The sequence below is a fragment of the Nycticebus coucang genome, chromosome 18 (assembly GCF_027406575.1).
Source record: "Nycticebus coucang isolate mNycCou1 chromosome 18, mNycCou1.pri, whole genome shotgun sequence".
Classification (NCBI taxonomy): domain Eukaryota; kingdom Metazoa; phylum Chordata; class Mammalia; order Primates; family Lorisidae; genus Nycticebus; species Nycticebus coucang.
Genome location: NC_069797.1, coordinates 77,904,963 through 77,923,484, shown reverse-complemented (window position 1 = coordinate 77,923,484; position 18,522 = coordinate 77,904,963). Strand labels below are relative to the sequence as shown.

Below are 18,522 nucleotides of genomic sequence, written 5' to 3'. Positions count from 1 at the left end.
TGCAAAGTGATAAAGGGCCGGCCTTCAAGACAGCTGTTACACAGGGACTATCTAAAGCCCTGGGCATAACATGTGATCTGCACTGCTCTTGGGGCCCCAATCCTCTGGGAAAAAATGAAGGATAAAATCAAAGGACAGTTACGAAAGCTAACTCAAGAGACTCATCTCCCTTGGACTAAATTGCTTTCCATTGCTCTCCTTAGAGTAAGAAATTTACCTCAGAAACTTGGTTGTAGCTCATTCGTATTATATGGAAGACCCGTTTTAACTAACAATTTATTATTAGATCAAGAAACTACAGAATTAGTAAAACATATTACTTCTTTAGCAAATTTCAACAAATGCTTAAAAACCTCCCAACTACATTTTCACATTCAACACTGAAGGAGCTTTTCTCTCCTGGAGATCTAGTCATGATCAAAACTCTTCCCTCTAATTCACCTTCCCTAGCCCTGACTTGGGAAGGTCTCTTTTTTCTGTTATGTCGTCGTCTTCTACAGCTGTTAAAGTTATGAGAATAGATTCTTGAATACATCATTCACGAGTAAAATCCTGGAACCCTCCACCTTCTACAGAAGCAGACCATGAAGAGAATCAACCACAGTCCACCTACGCTTGTGAGCCTAAAGAAAATTTAAAGTTATTGTTTAGGAAACAGCAAGGAAAATGTTAATATAGTTTTCTTTTAATATCACTGACCTTGTTCTTCCAGTCTGACACTGTAATTCACCCCCTCCTCTCACTGTTCTGCCCTTGCCTTTTAATGTGCTGATCAGATTTGCGTCTTCCAAAAATGTCATCAGGGCACAGACAGTAAAGATGGTTCCAGTACAAGACCTGATTCTATTGCAGACCCCTGGATTGCTCTCCCTCCAAAAAAAACCCTAACTGCCCCTTCTATCATTGCCCAATTCAGCAGGAAGCAGTTAGATGGAGTCTTCCTCCTTTTTCCCTAACAGCAGTTAGAGTCTATACTCAGGGAAGGAGAATTGATACAGGACAGGTGGCTCCTCAGCCAGCTCGGTGGAGCTGAGGGGAAGACCTGCTGCCTCCACCCTGGCAGGGTTGGTGTGGTGGCAGCTGGCAGAGGAACCAGCAGGCTGGAGGGTGGAAGGGGTGGGAAGCCCAGCAGGAGGCTGCAGTAGCCAGAGGGGCCAGACAGCTGCTGGGGAGACACCTGCAGCTTAGTGTCTCCCTCCTCTGGCACTTGCAGCTGAGCAGGTAACCCCCATTTCCCAGGCCTGGTCAATTTCATGCAGGTTTTTTAGGCCTGGGAACCAAAGGGATCATATCCATTCATTTGCTACAGAGTTCACTCTAAATGTAACTACAGAGGACCTATGAAACCATATATATATATACACCCCTGGACAAAGAGCCCGGAGAGAGAGACAGAGAGAGAGCTTTCTTCCCCCCGACTTGGGTTGTTTCTCTCTGCCAGGAGCTCTGGTGTTTTTGTATTCTTTTCTGTAAAACAAATCCTGTCTTACCACTGATCTGTGGTCCCTGGATTCATTCTTCAAATCACTGACGTCAAGAACCTACTGAAGATGAAATTCCTCTATCCGTGGCACCTGCTGGCACGCTCCTACCGGTCCGTCCCACAGCTGTTAAGACTTCCTAAGAGGTGGCACACCGGGTGTGCAGTAGTTGGGTCTTGCAAATCCAACCTGGAGGATGTCTTCGGAAAGGCATACAAAGGTGCTCAGCATGGAGGGGTTAAAAACAGCCAAAATTTGGAAGCCCCTTAAATTTGCTCCATGATTTGCACTTACTTCATAAAGGGATAATCAAAACATCGTGATACGCTGTAAAACCAACGATTGTGAAAACGTGGACACATAGCATGAGAAAATGCTTGCTTTAAGATGGTCACGCTTTTAGGATGAGACACACAAACTGAACAAAGTATCTTGCCAAATGTACGCTCAGAAAAAGTACCGGGGTGTGCGGCAAACAAGGAGTGTGGCTGCCTCTGGGCGGGCACTGAGACCTCCCTGTGCCCCTCGCTGTAGGATGTGTGTTTCTGCAACATTTTAGAAGAAATTCGCCTTACTCCCACATTCAGAAAGATTTTATTCTGCTGAAAGGTTTGAGGGTGAAATTATTTTATGTAACATTCTTCCTTTAAACTGCAAAGAAACCACAGGTGATTAGTACTCTGAAATTTAGGGGATGGGAGAAAGAGTACCTGAGGTTAATAGTGAAAAATGGCGTGCTGGGCGGTCACACCTGTAGTCCCAGCTACTTGGAAGGTGGAGGTGAGAGGATCCCTTGAACCCAGGATTTTAGACCAGTGTGGACAACACAGCCAGACCCCGTCTCAAAAATAAGAGATAGGTCAGCAGACAGGGGTATGGTCTCTTAGTATTTACCTGCCAGTCTGTTCTTATTTTGGTGGTCACCTGCTTCCATAATTGGGCTTTGACTTTCTCCAGCAAGCTGTGAATGTGAATTTAACTCAAACTGGAGGTGAGGGTAGAAGGGACCTGAGTTTTCATGGGGGGAGAGCAGTGATGGCAAAACCGTGGAAAAGTTGGTGGGTTTCAGGTGCTCCTGGTAGAGGGAGACACTTAGGGGTAAAGTGCCTCCTAGGATGGGCTGGCTGGGTGCATGTGGCTTTTGGCTTTTGTACACACCTGCCTGGGTCTGTGTGTGTTGTGGGGAACTGATGTGGATCCCAGGCTTCACAAACTGGAGGGTCACTTGGAAGGCTGAGGCCCAGCAGGAGAGGGTGGGCTGCACCAGCACCGCCTTGGCCACGGGAAGGCTCCCAGGGAGCAGCTGGTGGGAATATCAGCATTTTGCTTGCTTTAAACTGCTGAGTGGCTGGCTGCTCTGCTACTCCATACTGAGGACGCACACAGTTCATAGGAACGAAAAAGATTCTAAGCCCCTCCTAATGAACGAAATTTTGCATCTCCTCCTTGGGGGAGCAGCCTAGGAAGGTGGGGTTCAGGCTGTTCCCTGGGAAGGCCCCGGAGACTGGAGCTTGATGGCCACCTGCTGGTTGACCTTGCACAGGGCCTCCTGGAACTGGGGGTACTCATCCTGCACTTGGCGGAGGATGGTAGCGATGAGGGCCAGCCGGCTGTCCAGGCGCCTGTGCTCCACCTGCAGAGCCTCCTCAGAGCGGAACAGGAACACGTAGCGCCCCTCCCTCACTGCCTGCAGGTGCTTCACGCGGGTCTGCAGGGCCACGATCTCCGCCAGGTTCTGAGCAGGAAAACAGACCCTGTGTCAGGCCATGCAAATCAGAAGGACGACACCTGTCCCCCCTCCCCCACCTCCACATCAGCTCCAACTGGAGATGTAGACAGAGGGGTTGCCTGGGAAGGCATCAAGCCACCTGACACCCAATGGGTGGGTTGGAGCCACCGTCTAGAAGACATTCCTGCCATCTGCCATGCACACAGCTCTGTTATTCTCTCCCCCTGCCTCTGCCAACCAGCCTGGGACCTTGGAATCGTGCTCACCTACTCTCTGGTCACACCACGTCCTGTCCAGCAGGAACCCCCCCCCCCACGGTGGCTTCTAAATTATGTACATGCAGAATCTCAGCGGCTTCTCATCAGCTACCCAGACCCTCCTGGGTCCACCTTTGACCCCTCCTACCACACCCAACCTCAGGGCTAGAGCTGTCCTCCCAGCAAAGCCCTCCCCTCAAAGAAAAGCCCAGAGTCATGACCATATGCCATCACAGTCTGGTGGGACCGCCTGTGCCCCACCCCGGCCTGCCCCCCTGGCCTTGGATTGGCCCTGCCTTTGCTGGGCCGGCCCCTCTGCCTGAAACAACCCCCATCTTGCAGACAGCAAATCTTTTTTTTTTTTGAGACAGAGTGCCACTATGTGGCCCTTGGTAGAGTGCCGTACAGCAACCTCAAAATCTTGGGCTAAGTGATTCTCTTGCCTTAGACTCCTGAGTAGCTGAGACTACAGGCACCAGCCACAAGGCCCAGGTATTTTTTTTTTTTTGTTGTCGTTGTCACTGTTGTTTGGTTGGCCTGGGCTGGGTTCGAACTCACCAGTCCCGGTGTCTGTGGCCTGCGCTCTACCCAGTGAACTACAGGCACCGAGCCATCCTACGAGTCTTGACTGAAATGTTGGTGGCCGTGTGGCTTTCCTGGACCACCCTACTCAAAGCCCCAGTCCCTCCTCCCACGCCGTGCCCTGGATGCTCCTTTCTCTGCTGCATGTTTTTCCAAAGCGTTTATCACTGCAGAACACACCATCTCTTTCTTACTTATTTTATTGCCCGTCCTCCTGCCGCTGGAATGCAGCCTCCAGCTGGACAGGGAGTTCTGTCTGCTTTGCTCTGTTCTGTAATCCGAGCACCCAGGGCAGGTCCTGGCCCAGAGTGGACATGTGGTCAGTGGTGATCCAAGGAGGATGTGAGTTGCTGGCGCTGACCCTGTTGTCCTGGGCCTCACTGGATCCTGAGGCACAGGACTGTGCCATGAGCAGCGCAGCCCCCTTGTGACCTACCAGGACTCACTTACCTGTCGCTTGAGGGCTGTGAGCCGGTCCAGGTCGGCTTCCAGCACGTCCAAGTCTGCCTGCAGGGCTGACAGCTGCTGCTGCTGCTTCAGGAGTGAGCTGCTCACGCTCTTCTGAGTCCCCTCCAGCTCCAGGACGGTCTTGGTGCACTCCTCAGTGGCCTGGGAGGTAACAGCCCACATTGTGCCCTGCACTGTGGCTGCTTGGCATGTGGAGCAGGGGCAGGCTGTGTGGACCTGCCGGCTGCCTTCAATGCCTGCAGTCCAGGCGAACCCCAAGGAGGACCTGGACTTGCTGCCCCTCAGGAATGGGCTACCTTGGGTAGGTGGATACCCACGAGGCCCCAAGGCCTGATGAAGCCCACGTCACAGACTGCTCTCCCAAGGCAGGGGAAGCTCAGAGAGAGGCTGGGGCTTGAGTGGTCCCGGGGTCCTCCCCCTGCAGTGGGTTTGACTGGGGACAGCTCAACAGCTGTATGCTACGAGCAGGGCCAGGGCCACAGGGCAAGGGTGGGAAGGAGGGGCCGGACTTCTCTGCACAGGTCATGGCAGTTTAGGGGCATCTGTGGCAGCCAGTGCGGGTCCCACAGCCAGGGGAAGCAGCACAGTCAGAAGAAAAAGAACCTGGCAGCTGACAGGCCCAGCACGGTGAGGGAGAAGAAATACCTGTGGTGCTCAGGGCGGGTGGGGACACCTCGGGCAGGACTGCAGAGTCCAGAGAAGGGACCCGTCTGCACGTCTGGGCATGGCTGGGGGGCAGGACTCGGCATTGTGTGGAGTGGATGTGGGGTCAGGGCGGGTGTGGAGGACAGAGAGGGCACCCAGGGCAGTGAGGAGAGGACAGGAAGCATGGCGGCAGAGGTGGACATTAGGAATTGCCAGTGTGGCTAATGAAGACTAAGAGGCTGCTCTTCTGTCTCTCTCCAGAAACTTCTGGAAGCTTCCAGTAACTTCCAAATGAGCTGGTCAAGCATGTCTGTCATTTTCCACTGACCTTCCCCCTATATGGGACTTGCCCTACAGGAGCTATTTTACTGCTGTCTGTGGAATTCTCTGGGTAGAACATCAGCATTCTGACAGGTAGATGCTCATTTCTTGGATCTGTAAATCCAGGTCAGTCTGCCCCAGCCTGAGGGGAACAGGGGGTTCTGGGGCCATGCTCTCAGCTGTCTCTGGTGCCACACGGCCAGGCCAAGGGGGCCGTGGGACCCACCCAAGGGATCTGAGCCCTGAGCCCTGGCCTGACGGTGGTGGCAGGGGGTAGGCACGGGGTGGCACTGACTCGGCCCTTCCCAGGGCAGGTCACACACCACCTACCTGGTGGATGCTGCCTGGGGGACATGGACACAGCTCTCAGGGGGGCCACTGCGTTCTCACTAGCATGTCCCCGGCACCCTCTCGGGTCCTGGAGTATGGCTGTCCCTCCACCAACACTTTATCTCTCTGGTGCCACTTAGTTTAGAAAGGGACAGAAATACTGCTGTGTCCGGCCCTGTGTGGTACCTCCGGGGGCGGGCATTCTGCTAATCTCAAGACTGACTCCCAAAGACAGGAGTGGAGACAGCAGCAGGTAGCAGTGCCGGAGCACCTGCTGAGCACACTGCCCCTCCCACAGCCACGCACCTTCACCTCCGACCCAGCACTTGGTCACCGTCAGGGCCCAGAGGGTGTGGCAACTCCATCACGAGCACTGAGTGGGGCTCCCTCCCCCCACTGCACCTGCAGGCACCCCCTCATGGTCACAGCAGCAGCTGGAAGGAGGGAGGACAGCCTGGGGCAAGGTGGGCGGTGCAGGGACACCAGTGGATGCAACACCCCACCTCCAGCAATGGACATAGCTCCTGAGCAGGAATGCCTTTCTGGAATATTCCTTGGGTCACAGAGGGAGAAGCAGGTGGCTTCTGCTTCCTCTCCGGCGTCACAGTGCTCCCCACCTTGTAAATGTCCCTGATTTTCCGTCGCAGCTCTATCTGCTTGTGGTGGAAATCGGTCCGGGTGATTGCCTTCTTGTCCAGCTTGCTCTGGCCTTCAGCCCGAATTACGACGGTCTCTCTGCGGGCAACGGCCTGTTCCATGCTGCGAATCATCTTCTCCTGCTGCTTCAGCAGCTGCTCGTACCTCACCTGGTGCACAGGACGGAGGGGCTGGGGGCACTGCTAGGCAGCAGGGGCCTGGAAGCACCATTAGAAAAAGCACAGGGAACTGGGATGTCTGCCCAGAGCCTGCAGCTTGGTGCAGCCGTGTGCCCAGGCTAATCTCCTAGTTGTGACAGATACTCCCTGGTTTCATGAGCTGGAGCTCAGGTTAGGGGGAGGACTGGCTGGGGGGACCGTGGGGGACTTTCGGAACCACAGAAATATTACATGTCGTGTTTGTGGAGGTGATAACGTAGATGTACGCACCTGTCAGAACCCTTCAAACTTCATCTGAAATAAGCACATTTTTTTATCATTTGTAAGTTATGTTTAAACATAATTTAAACAAATATAGCACTCCCCAAGTTAAGAAAGGTGGAGGAAGATAGAACTTATCCAGGTTTAAAAATTTATCACGAGGCGACAATAATGAAACGCTCTGCCTAACGTTGGTGCAGGCCTTGTCAAAGTGAGTGCGGCCCAGACCAGAGAGGGCGTGAAACAAGGACGGTCTGGAGGGAAGAGGATATACACTCCAGTGTGTACATCCAGTGTGAGAGATGCAGCCATCCAGAGAGACAGCACAGGGGACGCAATGCAGGCTGCTGACCCACTCTGCAGCTGGGAGGAAATAGAGAGGGACCCAGTTTCACACTGTAAATTCCAGGTGGATCTAAACTCCAAGTATGTGTCAATAATCCACAGACCGTGGGCATGAAAGGGCGCATCTGCAGGCTAACCCAGAAGCCACAGAGAGAAAGACCGACACGTTACACAACCTAAACGTTGGAAACCTGTGTAGGGGCTGGGCACGTGGCTTGCCAGCGCCCACCTGGGAGGCCGGGGCAGCAGGACCACTTGAGCCCAGGAGTTTGAGGTTACTATGAGGTGGGCTGACGCCACGGCACTCTATGAGAGAGGGAAACTGTCTCAAAAAAAAAAAAAAAAAAAAAAAAAGAAATAAAGCATCCCACAGGGGGAAAAAAAAAAAAAAGGAAGAAGAAAGCAAGAAAGCACCTCACTAGAAAAATTAGCCAGAGATGTGAAGGACAACCGCAGGTGTGCAGATGCAGACATCAGCACGCACTGGCTGGCCGCGCCCCTGCTCCTGGACCAGCAGTACAGGGGCCTCTCTCCACACTCCGGAGCGGCCAAACATCATGAACATGATGACTGACTAGTGAGTTCAGCAGAGCCACAGAAAAGAGGCAATATACAAAAATTGATTGTATTTCTATACACTAGCAATGAGCACTTGCAAATTGGAATTTCACAAAAGGTATTTAGAATAGCGTCAACACAACGTGTGCAGCTGGATGCCGAAAACCACAAGCATGACAGTGAGCTGAGTGAACAGGGAGCCAAGCCCTGCGCCTGTGTGGAGAGCCGGCACTGCTGAGAGGCCGCCCTTCTCTTCCTTGAGGTCCCACCTTCCCTCCACTCTCTTCCCTCACAGGGCTCCTCAAACTGCGGCCCGCAGGCCACATGAGGCCGTGCGATTGTATTTGTTCCTGTTTTGTTTTTTTACTTCAAAGTAAGGTATGTGCAGTGTGCATAGGAATTTGTTCATAGTTTATTTTTTAAATTACAGTCCGGCCCTCCAACAGTCTGAGGGACAGTGAACTGGCCCCCTGTTTAAAAAGTTTGAGGACCCCTGCAAGATGTCAATTCTTCCTCCACTGATCTCAGCCAGGGCTTTTGTTGAAATTGATAAGCTGATTCTCGAATTTTTATTTTGCCTCAAAAGACAAAATATGGGTGTCCCAAAGGTCGCCATTCAGACATACATAGCGAAAGTGGGAAGTTACAGCTCAATGTACCTTGACTTACAAAACACTCACTGCAAAGTCTTACAAAATACTTATAAACTATTTCTCTGTGTTGATATACAAATATAAAATATATCTTTGTTAATTTTTACTATGTATAGTGACCTTTGGGACACATAATTTTGAAAAAGAAGAATAAAGTTGGAGGGATTTCCTAAGTATAGAGTTGCAGAAACCAAGGCGGGGGTGTTGGTGAAGGACAGACACAGAAGTCAGGGGCCCAGATGGCCCAGAAGCAGAGCCGTGCGGTGGTGTGTCAGCCGATCTCAGCAGCACTGGACACAGTTTGGTGAAGGGCAGTTTTTTCAATCAGTGGGGGTAGAACGCAAAAAATTAACCCAAAGCACAACTTGTACCGTATATAAAAATTAACTCAAAATAGGCCATCGACATAAATGTAAAACCTAAAGGTATGACGCTTCTGGAGAAAATATAAGAGAAGATCTATGTGGCCTTAGGCTAGGCACAGATGTTTTCATAAGCTACAAAAACCATCCAGAAAACAACATGTGGAGCGATTGGACTTTGCCGTGGAGAAATCTCACATGCATGCTGCTGAGCAGGGAGCCAGGCTCAGTAAGCGCCCCCTTTTCTGATCCGTTTATGTTCCAGAAAAGCCAAAATCACAGGCACAGTAACAGGTTGCTGGTTGTGAGTGGCTGGGGTGTGCGTCAGGCTGACTACAGCAAGGAGCAGAAAGGAGGCCAAGTGGGGGTGATGGAAATATTTCATGTCACAGTGTGGTGATGGCTGCACAACTGCATGCCACCGTTGTCAAAACTCATGGTGTGAACAATTACTCAGTTTAAATACCTCAATTAAACCAGACTAATAGATGACACCCACACCGTCTGGGTGGTGGGACCTAGCCACTGGCATGTACCTTTTGGAAAAGTTATCTGTCAGGCCCTATCATGGTTGAGGATTTCCATACTCTTTGACCGAGGAATCCCACTTTTGGGGAATCTAGTCTAGAGGAAGGGGAAAAAAAAAAAAAAAGAACTGGTAAGTGGGCAGCGCCTGTGGCTCAGTGAGTAGGGCACCAACCCCATATACCAAGGGTGGTGGGTTCAAACCCGGCCCCAGCCAAACTGCAACAAAAAATAGCCGGGCGTTGTGGTGGGCGCCTGTGGTCCCAGCTACTGGGGAGGCTGAGGCAAGAGAATTGCGTAAGCCCAAGCGCTGGAGGTTGCTGTGAGCTGTGATGGCACAGCACTCTACCAAGGGCAATAAAGTAAGACTCTGTCTCTACAAAAAAAAAAAAAAAAAGAACTGGTGAGTAAGGATGTTATTATAACATATTATAACATATTGCAACATCATGTGATGGCCTGTTTTCACCTGTCAACTTGACTGGGCTAAGGGATGCCCATGTGGCTGATGCACATTATTTCTGGGGGTCTGGGAGGTGTTTCCAGAGGACATCAGTAGAGACTACGCTTCCTCACTAGGTGGACGGGACCACCCAACCGCGAGGGGGAGAACAGAACAGAAAGGCAGAGGGTGAATTTGCTCTCATCAGGAGCTGGGACATTGGCTCCCCTTCTCAGGTCTGTGGATGTGGACTAAGTCACGGCCCAGCTACCCTGGGCCCGTGGCCTGCAGCTTCTCGGCCCCCACGACTGCCTGAGCCGATCCCCATGGTAGAACTCTGGCTCTTCCTCTGTGTACACACACCCCGCTGGTTCTGTTTTGCCGGAGGATCCTAACTGATTCATGTTTTCATAGTGACAAAACAAAAACAACAAGAACATGGGAACAATCTGACTTATCATCAAACTGGGAATATTTCAATGAATTGTGATATGTGCACAGTATATTCTGCAACTGTTGAAGACAGGGTTGATGCCCACAGAGTTAGAGAGTCACACAGAAGCTGTTCGTACTATGGAAAAGAAAATTGGGAAGCAGGCAGGGAGGCCAGCCTTGTCTGTGCGTGTCTGTGTGAGATCTGGGGAGGGGTGAGGCCCTGACTGAGGAGGGATTGGGGGGCCAGGAGCAGGGGCGGGGGGGTTCAGTGTGGGCAGCTCTCTGGAACCAGTGGGGGTGCCCGCCACGCCCGCCTGTGCCGTCCCCTCCCACCTTCATCCTGTGGATCTCTGCCTTCATGGCTCGGATCTCTGTCTGGCCAACCTCAGAATCCACCGAGGAGCGCATCTCTTTTGCCAGTTGGATTTTCTTTTCCCAAAGCATAATCTGGTGTCTTTGGGGGTAGAACAGGCAGTGTAAGAGCTGGACAAGTGAGGCGTTTTCTTCTGATGATTCACCCCCTAAGGCCTCACCCAGCTCTCAAGCTACAATTACTTGGACTCGCTGTGACAGAGACCAGGGGGCTCATGAAGCCCGGGATGTCTGCAGGGACCATCTGGCTCCTTACAGAAGTGTCTGCCAGCCCGTCCTCCCTCCCTCCCTCTCTTCCTCCTTCCTCCTTCCTTTCCATGGAGTTTCACTCTCTTGCCCTCGGTAGAGTGCCTCAGCATCACAGCTCACAGCAACCTCAGATTCCAGGGCTCAAGAGATCCTCCTGCCTCCTGAGTAGCTGGCAGTACAGGTGCCCACCATCACAACTGGCTAATTTTTCTATTTTTAGTACAGACTGCAGTCTCATCTTGCTAAGCTGGTCTTGAACTCCAGGGCTCAAGCAATCCTCCTGCCTCAGACTGTCACATAGCTGGGACTACAGGCACCTGTCACAACACCCGGTTAATTTTTCTATTTTTAGTAGAGATGGGGTCTCACTCTTGCTCAGGCTGGTCTTGGACTCCTGAGCTCAGGTGATTCACCCGCCTTGGCCTCCCAGAGTGCTGGGATTATAGTCATGAGCCACCTCGCCTGGCCCAACCCTTGGTATTGACAAACCTCTAGTATATGAGGGAGACAGGGAAAGGGAGGGAAGGAGAGAACATGAATATATAACTTCAGAAGCTGAGAAAGTAAACAATTGATAAAAGTTGACTTAAGGAGAAGTAAAAAGCCTGAATAGACCAGTAATCTAAAAACTATCAAAATGTCATCAAAAAGGCTGGGTGCGGCAGCTTAGACCTGTAACTCCAGCAGCCTCGGAGGCTGAGGCAGGAGGATCCCTTGAGCTCAGGAGTTCAAGACCAGCCTAAGCAAGAGCAAGACCCCAGCTCTACTAAAAATAGAAAAAATTAACTGGGTATTGTGGCAAGCACCTGTAGTCCCAGCTACTTGGGAAGCTGAGGCATGAAAATTGCTCGAGCCCAAGAGTTTGAGGTTGCTGTGAGCTGTGAAGATGCCACGGCCCTCCACTTAGGGTGAGAGAGAAAGACTCTGTCTCAAAAGAAGAAGAGTCACCAAAGACTCATGTCCCCCAAAGCTTTGGTCCAAAATGGATTTATCCCTAGATTCTACTAAATCACAAAGGGCAGGTTGTCTCTCTGCTGTCTGCGCCCTTCCTGAGGCCTTGGACAAATCTCTGGGCCTCTGCAGCAGTCGGCTGGGCTGGAGCTGCAGGGCTGAGGGCAGGGCTTGCAGAAACACAGAAGTGCACAGCTGCTCCAAAGGGGAACACACAGGACAAGCCCAATTTCATCAAAAGCAGACCAAAGCAAGCAAGAAATATGCCCTGCACAATGCATTTTTGGTAAAGAAACAGTTGGAATTAAATGTGTTTCCCTCGCTACTGTGCATGTGTTATGGTTTAAAATTCTTAGAGTTGGATGTGTTAGTACTTTCAGACACTATAAAAAATAATACTTTTTTTCTTTTTTTTTCGAGACAGAGTCTCACTTTGTCGCCCTTGGTAGAGTGCTGTGCAATCATAGCTCACAGCAACCTCAAACTTTTGGGCTTAAGCGATTCTCTTGCCTCAGCCTCCCGAGTAGCTGAGACTACAGGCGCCCGCCGCAACGCCCGACTATTTTTTTTCGAGACGGGGTTCTTGCTCTTGCTCAGGCTGGTCTTGAACCTGTGGGCTCAGGCAATCCACCTGCCTTGTCCTCCCAAGTGCTGGGATTACAGGCATGAACCACCTTGCCCTGCCAAAAACAATAAGTATTTTTAAAAAGTTTGTCCCAAAGAAATACACTCAGTTTCCAGGGACATCTGGTTTGCTGGAGAGTGGTGAACCAGCTAGACCAGTGGTTAGTGTCCTCAGTGGTTCTTCTGGGACCTGTCGGGGTAGGGTCCCAGAGCCTCTCCCTGGTGGCTCTAAATGAAGGACAGACATGCCCGAAGACGCCCTGCAGGTGCAGCTACATGCCACAGTTGTGTGGCCAAGATGGAGACTTACTCGGCCTCCACCAGGTTGCTCAGGGTGGCCGCCTTCTCCTCGCCCAGCTGGTCCAGCTTCTCCTGCATCTCAATGGTCTCTCTCTCGGCGTCCTGCATGGTGGGGGACGGGACAGTGGAGGGAGGGCTGGGGCGTCCCTGGCACCAGGGTTGGGGCCCCTATAACCATCGCAGGTGGCAGGGCTGCAGGAAGCTTTGTGAACCCCTGCGAGCATCTCCAAGGAAGATGGGCGCTGCGCCTGGGGCAGACATCGGCATTGAGGACACGTGTGCGCATGTGGGCGCTGGTGCTGGCCACGGGCCTACCTTCAGCGTGCGCACGAACTCGTGCTCCGTCACCAGGTTGCTCTGCCGCAGCTCCTCCGAGCTGCTCCGGCTCTGGCTCATCAGCAGGTTGAGCTTCATCAGGTCTTTGTCCAGCTCCCTCATGTGGCGGTCCGTCTCCTTCTGCTCCTTCTTCTCCTGGTCGATCTTTTCTGTGGCAGAGAACAGAGGCCGCGATACCACGACAAGGGCTGGGTTTGCTTCCCCCTGGAGCTCCCTGTGCCGCCCCACCTGCAACTCATCCCTGGCGCTAAGGACCTGAACAGAACCCTGAGTGGGGACGGCCAGGAGGGCCAGGCCCCCTCAACACCGGCAGCTCCTTGGACAGTGGGGACGTAGCTTATGCTCAGACACTTGAGTCTCCAGGAAAAGGGGGCCTATTGCCTCCGCCCCAGCCGCAGTGTTAAGCTGGGAAGGGGATGTCAGAAGTGCACTGTTTGGTCAACTGGCCGCTTCTCCCCAGGCTGCCCCTGGCTCCTCTTTCTTGGGGCTGCGTCATCTGAGCCCTCCTCCCTGCCCACATCCCAGTTGGCCTCGCCCCACCTCCTGGCCTGTGTTTCAGCCAGATCTTGCTCTAGGATGCTTCTGTCTAACTAGCAGCTCTAGGCCGGTGTTGGTGCTCTCCGCTTTCTGGCAGATGCGACCCGAAGGCAGGCCAAGAAGACAGCAAGGCCTCAGAGGAACTGGCACCCATGTGCCCCACCAACATTGCCCGTGGGGGCCTCGTTGTGGCAGCCCTGACCCACGTGTACCCTGATCCAAACCTAGGTGGGACCAAGATGTCCCAGTAGGTGGCCACATGGGTGGGCTGGGCCCTGGAAGACACCCTCACGCCCCATTCCAGGCACCTGGCACTGTGTCAGACCCTCAGGTATTAGGTACTGCCTGGACCAAGCAGGCAGTGGAGGAGCCCCCACAAGATAGTTGTCTAAGCACAGCTGGAGGTGATGCCTGGATTATACCCTGGTGGATGTGGGCAGGACCCCAGGTGACTCCAGGAGCAGCACCTCCCCGCAAGCTTCCTGGCTCTGGCAGGGAGGTGACCTCCAGGATAGCCTTCAATCTGTGAACACAGACAAATTCAGTAAATCTCAACCCTGTGGCTGCAAGTGGGCAGCCGGGCAGCAATGGTCTGTGTTCACAAACCAACAATGACGTGGTGCTTTTCTTGTTTGCGAGGCGAGATGTGCCCCAGTGGGACCCCTGCCTGTGCTCCCCCCCGAGCCTCAGGCTCCGGAGTGGCTCATACTCTCTATTCGCAGCTTCTTCTGCTCCAGGATGTGCATCTCCTTCTGGACCATGGAGGTGGACTGCAGCTGCTCCTCCCGCTCCTGCGAGGCCTTGACCAGCTCCTGCTGTAGGCGCAGCCAGGTCACCTGGGCCTGCGTCACACTGGTGCTCTGCTCATCCAGCAGCTTGCTCAGCCTTTTGATCTCAAGCTCGAGGGGCCCGACCTCTTCACCCTGGGGGAGATGTTCATCAGGAGGCACAGTGAGACCCTGGGGTTCCTGTGGGGCTCGGGGGTTCCCTGCGGGTTTAGGCCGTGAGCCCTGCTGTGAGAAATGTGGTGTTGTGGGGCTCTGGTTCAGGGCCCTGCCTGGGAGCTCCCCTGCTGGCACTGACCACCTTTCCCATGCCACAGCCTTGGGGGTACACTGATGGTGGGGGCTGTTACCAAAGGGGCTTTGAAAGTTGCCCCTGCACAGCAGGCCGGCAGGGCAGGGGTTTCACCCCCTTAGCATCCATTTGGTCTTGCAGCTTTGAGAGCACAAAGGGGGCTCTGCTGTGTACGGGGCCCACTGAATTTCTTCCCCCAGCTGCCATGCTACTCAGGAACTAGAGGCCTAAGGGGATGTCCTGAGGTTAATCTACCCGGATGTTGTGCAGGGTGTCAAGCCTCAAGTGCATGAGACCACTTCTCTTAGAGCTGTGGCCAGATCCAGCCTATCTTTGGGCACAGGCTGGCAGAGAATCAAAAGACTACTTCATGCCAGGTGAAAACAAGATGGCATATAAATTTCAGTGGCTGCGCATAGCACCTCCTGGGACATAGGCCTCCCTTCCTCTGCGTGCTGCCAGAGGCTCTGTCCTGGCTACAAGGCGGAACCCAGGGCTTGTGAGAGACTCTGATTCACGAAGCTGAAATCTGCACTCTGTGGTCCTCGCAGGAAAAAGCATGTGGCCGTGCCCGGGCCACCCTGCTGGTTATGGGCAGGGGAAGACAGGCATTGCTACCAGTCCTGAGGTGCCGTCTCCGGCCCCAGGCAGCTCTGAGAGGGGACGGGTCCCCTGCCCGGGGTCTCACCCCCAGCTGGGAGACCATCTGCTCCAGCTGCTTGTTGAGGAAGTTGATGAGGCTCTGCTTCCTCTCGATCAGGATGGTGCGCCGGGAGATCTCGTTCTCGCTGTTGGTGATGAGCTCGTTGACTTTCCTCACTTCCTTGTCCAGCTCGGCCAGCGTCTTCTGATGCATGTCCAGTCTGCAGGTGGTGTTGGTCATGTCCAGGGTGGCCTGGGCAATGTCGCCGTCAAGTTTGGAGAGATGTGTCACCTGAATTAGTCAAAGGAGACAAGAGTGAAGATATTTTTTTCCCAGAAAGGCACATGAACTTGTGGCTCTGCCCTTTCCTGACCACCTGGACGTCTGCCAGGAGAATTTCTGAATGTACAACCAGGGGAGGAGGACTCTGGAGCCACCTGCTTGTGGGAACCCTGGTGGTGACCTCTTACAAAAAAGATAGATGACATTATTGGTTTTTCTTTTTCTTTTTTTTTTGAGACAGAGTCTCAAACTTTCACCCTGTGTAGAGTGCTGTAGCGTCACAGCTCACAGCAACCTCAAACTCTTGGGCTCAAGCGATTCTCTTGCCTCAGCCTCTGGAGTAGCTGGGATTACAGGCGCCCACCATGTCAAGCTAGTTTTTCTATTTTGGTAGAGACTGGGTCTCACTTTTGTTCAGGTCTTAAACTCCTCAGCTCAGGGAATCCACCTGCCTCAGACTCCCAGAGGCTGGCATTCCATGTGTGAGCCTTCACGCCCAACCCTCACGTCTCACATTCTTACGTCATGTAGTTCTTAATGGCTGTGCCACACTCTATCATATTTGCAGCACGGTTTATGAAGCAATTCGCACCTGTGAACCCCTCATTCCCTGGTGAGCCCTGAGCGCCTTCCTAGCGTCCTGCAAGCCTGGACACCCCCACTCTCCTCCCTGGTGGGCCCTTTGGGGGACAGAAGACAGATTCTCTAGGACCCCTTCCTGCCACTGAGGGTTTGTTGTGAGTATACTTGTGAGAATTAGAGGGAAATGATGGGAATGGGGTTGTTCTCAGCATGGAATGGGGTCCTCTTCCCCAGACGGGGTGGCCCTACCCGTCTCTGCCCTGACCCCCTGTCCAGCCTCATCAGTGCCATCTCAGCTCTTCTTCCTGGTCACCCACAGCATCCCCAGCTCACTCTGACACATAGGTGACTCCTGAGGGTGCCCACCGGGGTCAGAAGCTTGCAGTGCCTGGAGACCCTTGGCAACGTCACCTAGCTGCCTCCTCCCAGCCTGGCCACCCTGTCTGGACTGCTGTCCCTCTGTCCCTTCCAGCCCCTCCCTCTGTCACTAGCCAGAGCATGCCTGCTCACTCCAGCTCTAGGCCTGGCTGTCCAGGCTCCTTGTGGGCCCACCCTGACTACCCCCCAGGGCATCTGCTCTGTCCCTGCATTAACCATCCAGATCCCTCCGACTCTGCTTGGGATCCTGGCTCCCGAAGGATGGTCTGTCCATCCACACTCTACTCTACCTTCCACCAGGCCAGGGGGCTCTTTGGCAGTTCAAAAACAGTATTACCTTCTCAAGAGTTTGACTGGCATCTGTTGGGAAATTGCCATAATAGAGGAATCTGTTGGTCTGACACTCTTTGCTGTCCTCTGCTGGTCACTTGAGGTAGTACATGCAAGGCCTGTGCAGCTGCCAGGGAGGGGCAGGGACTGGGTGACTGGAGGTTGGGGGCGGGGAACGGGGCCAAGCAGGCCGCTTCACCAGGCCCCTTGCCTTCTCTATCGCACCTCTGCTGCTGCTTTAGCTGCCCGGGGGTCTTGCCTCCACCTCCCAGGGAAAGGAGAGGTGAAACTTCACCATATCACTGGGACATCCAGAGGACAGCCAGCATGTGCACATGACTAGCTGGTGCCAGCCGAGTAGCCCTTCAATTCTCCCAGGGCATCTGGGAGGGGTGGGACTGCCAGCCAGTGGCCCCATGAAATCCGCCATGTGTGTGGATGGTCAGCTTGGCTCAGAGGGGCCCACTCCTGACTGGTAACCCCTATGCCATGAGAACACTGCCTGCCATCTGGCACGCACTGCTCTGGCCCTCCCTAGGGCTCTGTTCAAGTTCTCAGAGCACATGGTCACTTGTAATTTTCCAACAGCTGGACACCTGCCAGGTAAAACAGCTGTGCCCCTGTGGCCCAGGGTCACACGCATGGGGCTCATGTTCTGACCACCCGGGCACCTCGGCCCAAGGCCTGGAGGGGCCCAGCCGCCCTCATCTCCTGCCCCTCGGAGGGGGAGAGCAGAAGAGCTGCAGGGGCTGGGGGGCAACTGAGGGGACTGTGTTCGGAGCTGCAGAAGCAGGGTGTTGTTTGCCGGCCGCAGCAGACAGCACCTCTTCTTCAAGACTAACGTGGGGGCACCTGGCAGGCCTCTGGCTGGGATTTGCACTCAGCCTGGCAGCCCAAGGCAGGGGGTCCCCGGTGGGAGTCACACTGGGAGAACCAGTGGGAAGGAACAGTTTAAATGAGGAATTGTTTTTGAAGGACATGGGCCCCCTAAGCAGAGCTGAGGGTAAAATGAGACCCCTGACAAAGGAAAAATGAGCTCACAGTTGGGGGGTCTTGAAGGCTGGGAAGCCCAAGTCTCACTTCAGGGCCCCTGGGGTGATCACACCCTGTGACCAGGGTGTCCACATCAGCAATTTATCCTCAGAAATGTGGACAGAGATTTAAGAATAAGGATGTTCCGGGCTGAGCTATTTATAATATGGGAGAACACTCCAGGAACAGCCTGGAGTATCTAGCATGAAAGTCGTAAAACAAAATATGTGAATTCTTATGATGGAATGTTATGTAGAAATGAAAATGTAGGGTTTTTTTTTTTTTTTTTTGAGACAGAGTCTCACTATGTCCCCCACAGTAGAGCACTGTGGCGTCACAGCTCACTGCAACCTCACACTCTTGGGCTTAAGTGATTCTCTTGCTTCAGCCTCCCTAGTAGCTGGGACTACAGGCGCCTGCTACAACACCCGGCTATTTTTTTTTTTTGTGGTTTTTTGGCCAGGGCTGGGTTTGAACCTGCCACCTCCGGCATATGGGACCGGCGCCCTACTCCTTGAGCCACAGGCGCCGCCCACCCGGCTATTTTTTGTTGTAGTTGTCATTGTTGGTTGGCGGGCCTGGGCTGGGTTCCAATCCACCAGCCCCAGTGTACATGGCTG

At 53.4% G+C, this 18,522-nt stretch overlaps 1 protein-coding gene across 5 annotated transcripts in view; it reads right to left on the bottom strand.

The window, feature by feature from the left end:
* Positions 1–1,723: 1,723 nt before the first annotated feature.
* Positions 1,724–18,522, bottom strand: part of CCDC40 (coiled-coil domain containing 40) — a 49,465-nt gene continuing 32,666 nt past the window's right edge. For all 5 annotated transcript variants that reach the window (XM_053568330.1, XM_053568327.1, XM_053568328.1 and 2 more), the window contains 8 exons: positions 15,344–15,589; positions 14,288–14,501; positions 13,021–13,190; positions 12,716–12,807; positions 10,543–10,663; positions 6,431–6,619; positions 4,500–4,658; positions 1,724–3,216 (listed from right to left, as the gene is read on the bottom strand). In XM_053568330.1, the coding sequence (XP_053424305.1) occupies positions 2,956–3,216; positions 4,500–4,658; positions 6,431–6,619; positions 10,543–10,663; positions 12,716–12,807; positions 13,021–13,190; positions 14,288–14,501; positions 15,344–15,589 (1,452 nt within the window). In that variant the 3' untranslated portion in view covers positions 1,724–2,955. The remainder of the gene's footprint in view (positions 3,217–4,499; positions 4,659–6,430; positions 6,620–10,542; positions 10,664–12,715; positions 12,808–13,020; positions 13,191–14,287; positions 14,502–15,343; positions 15,590–18,522) is intronic.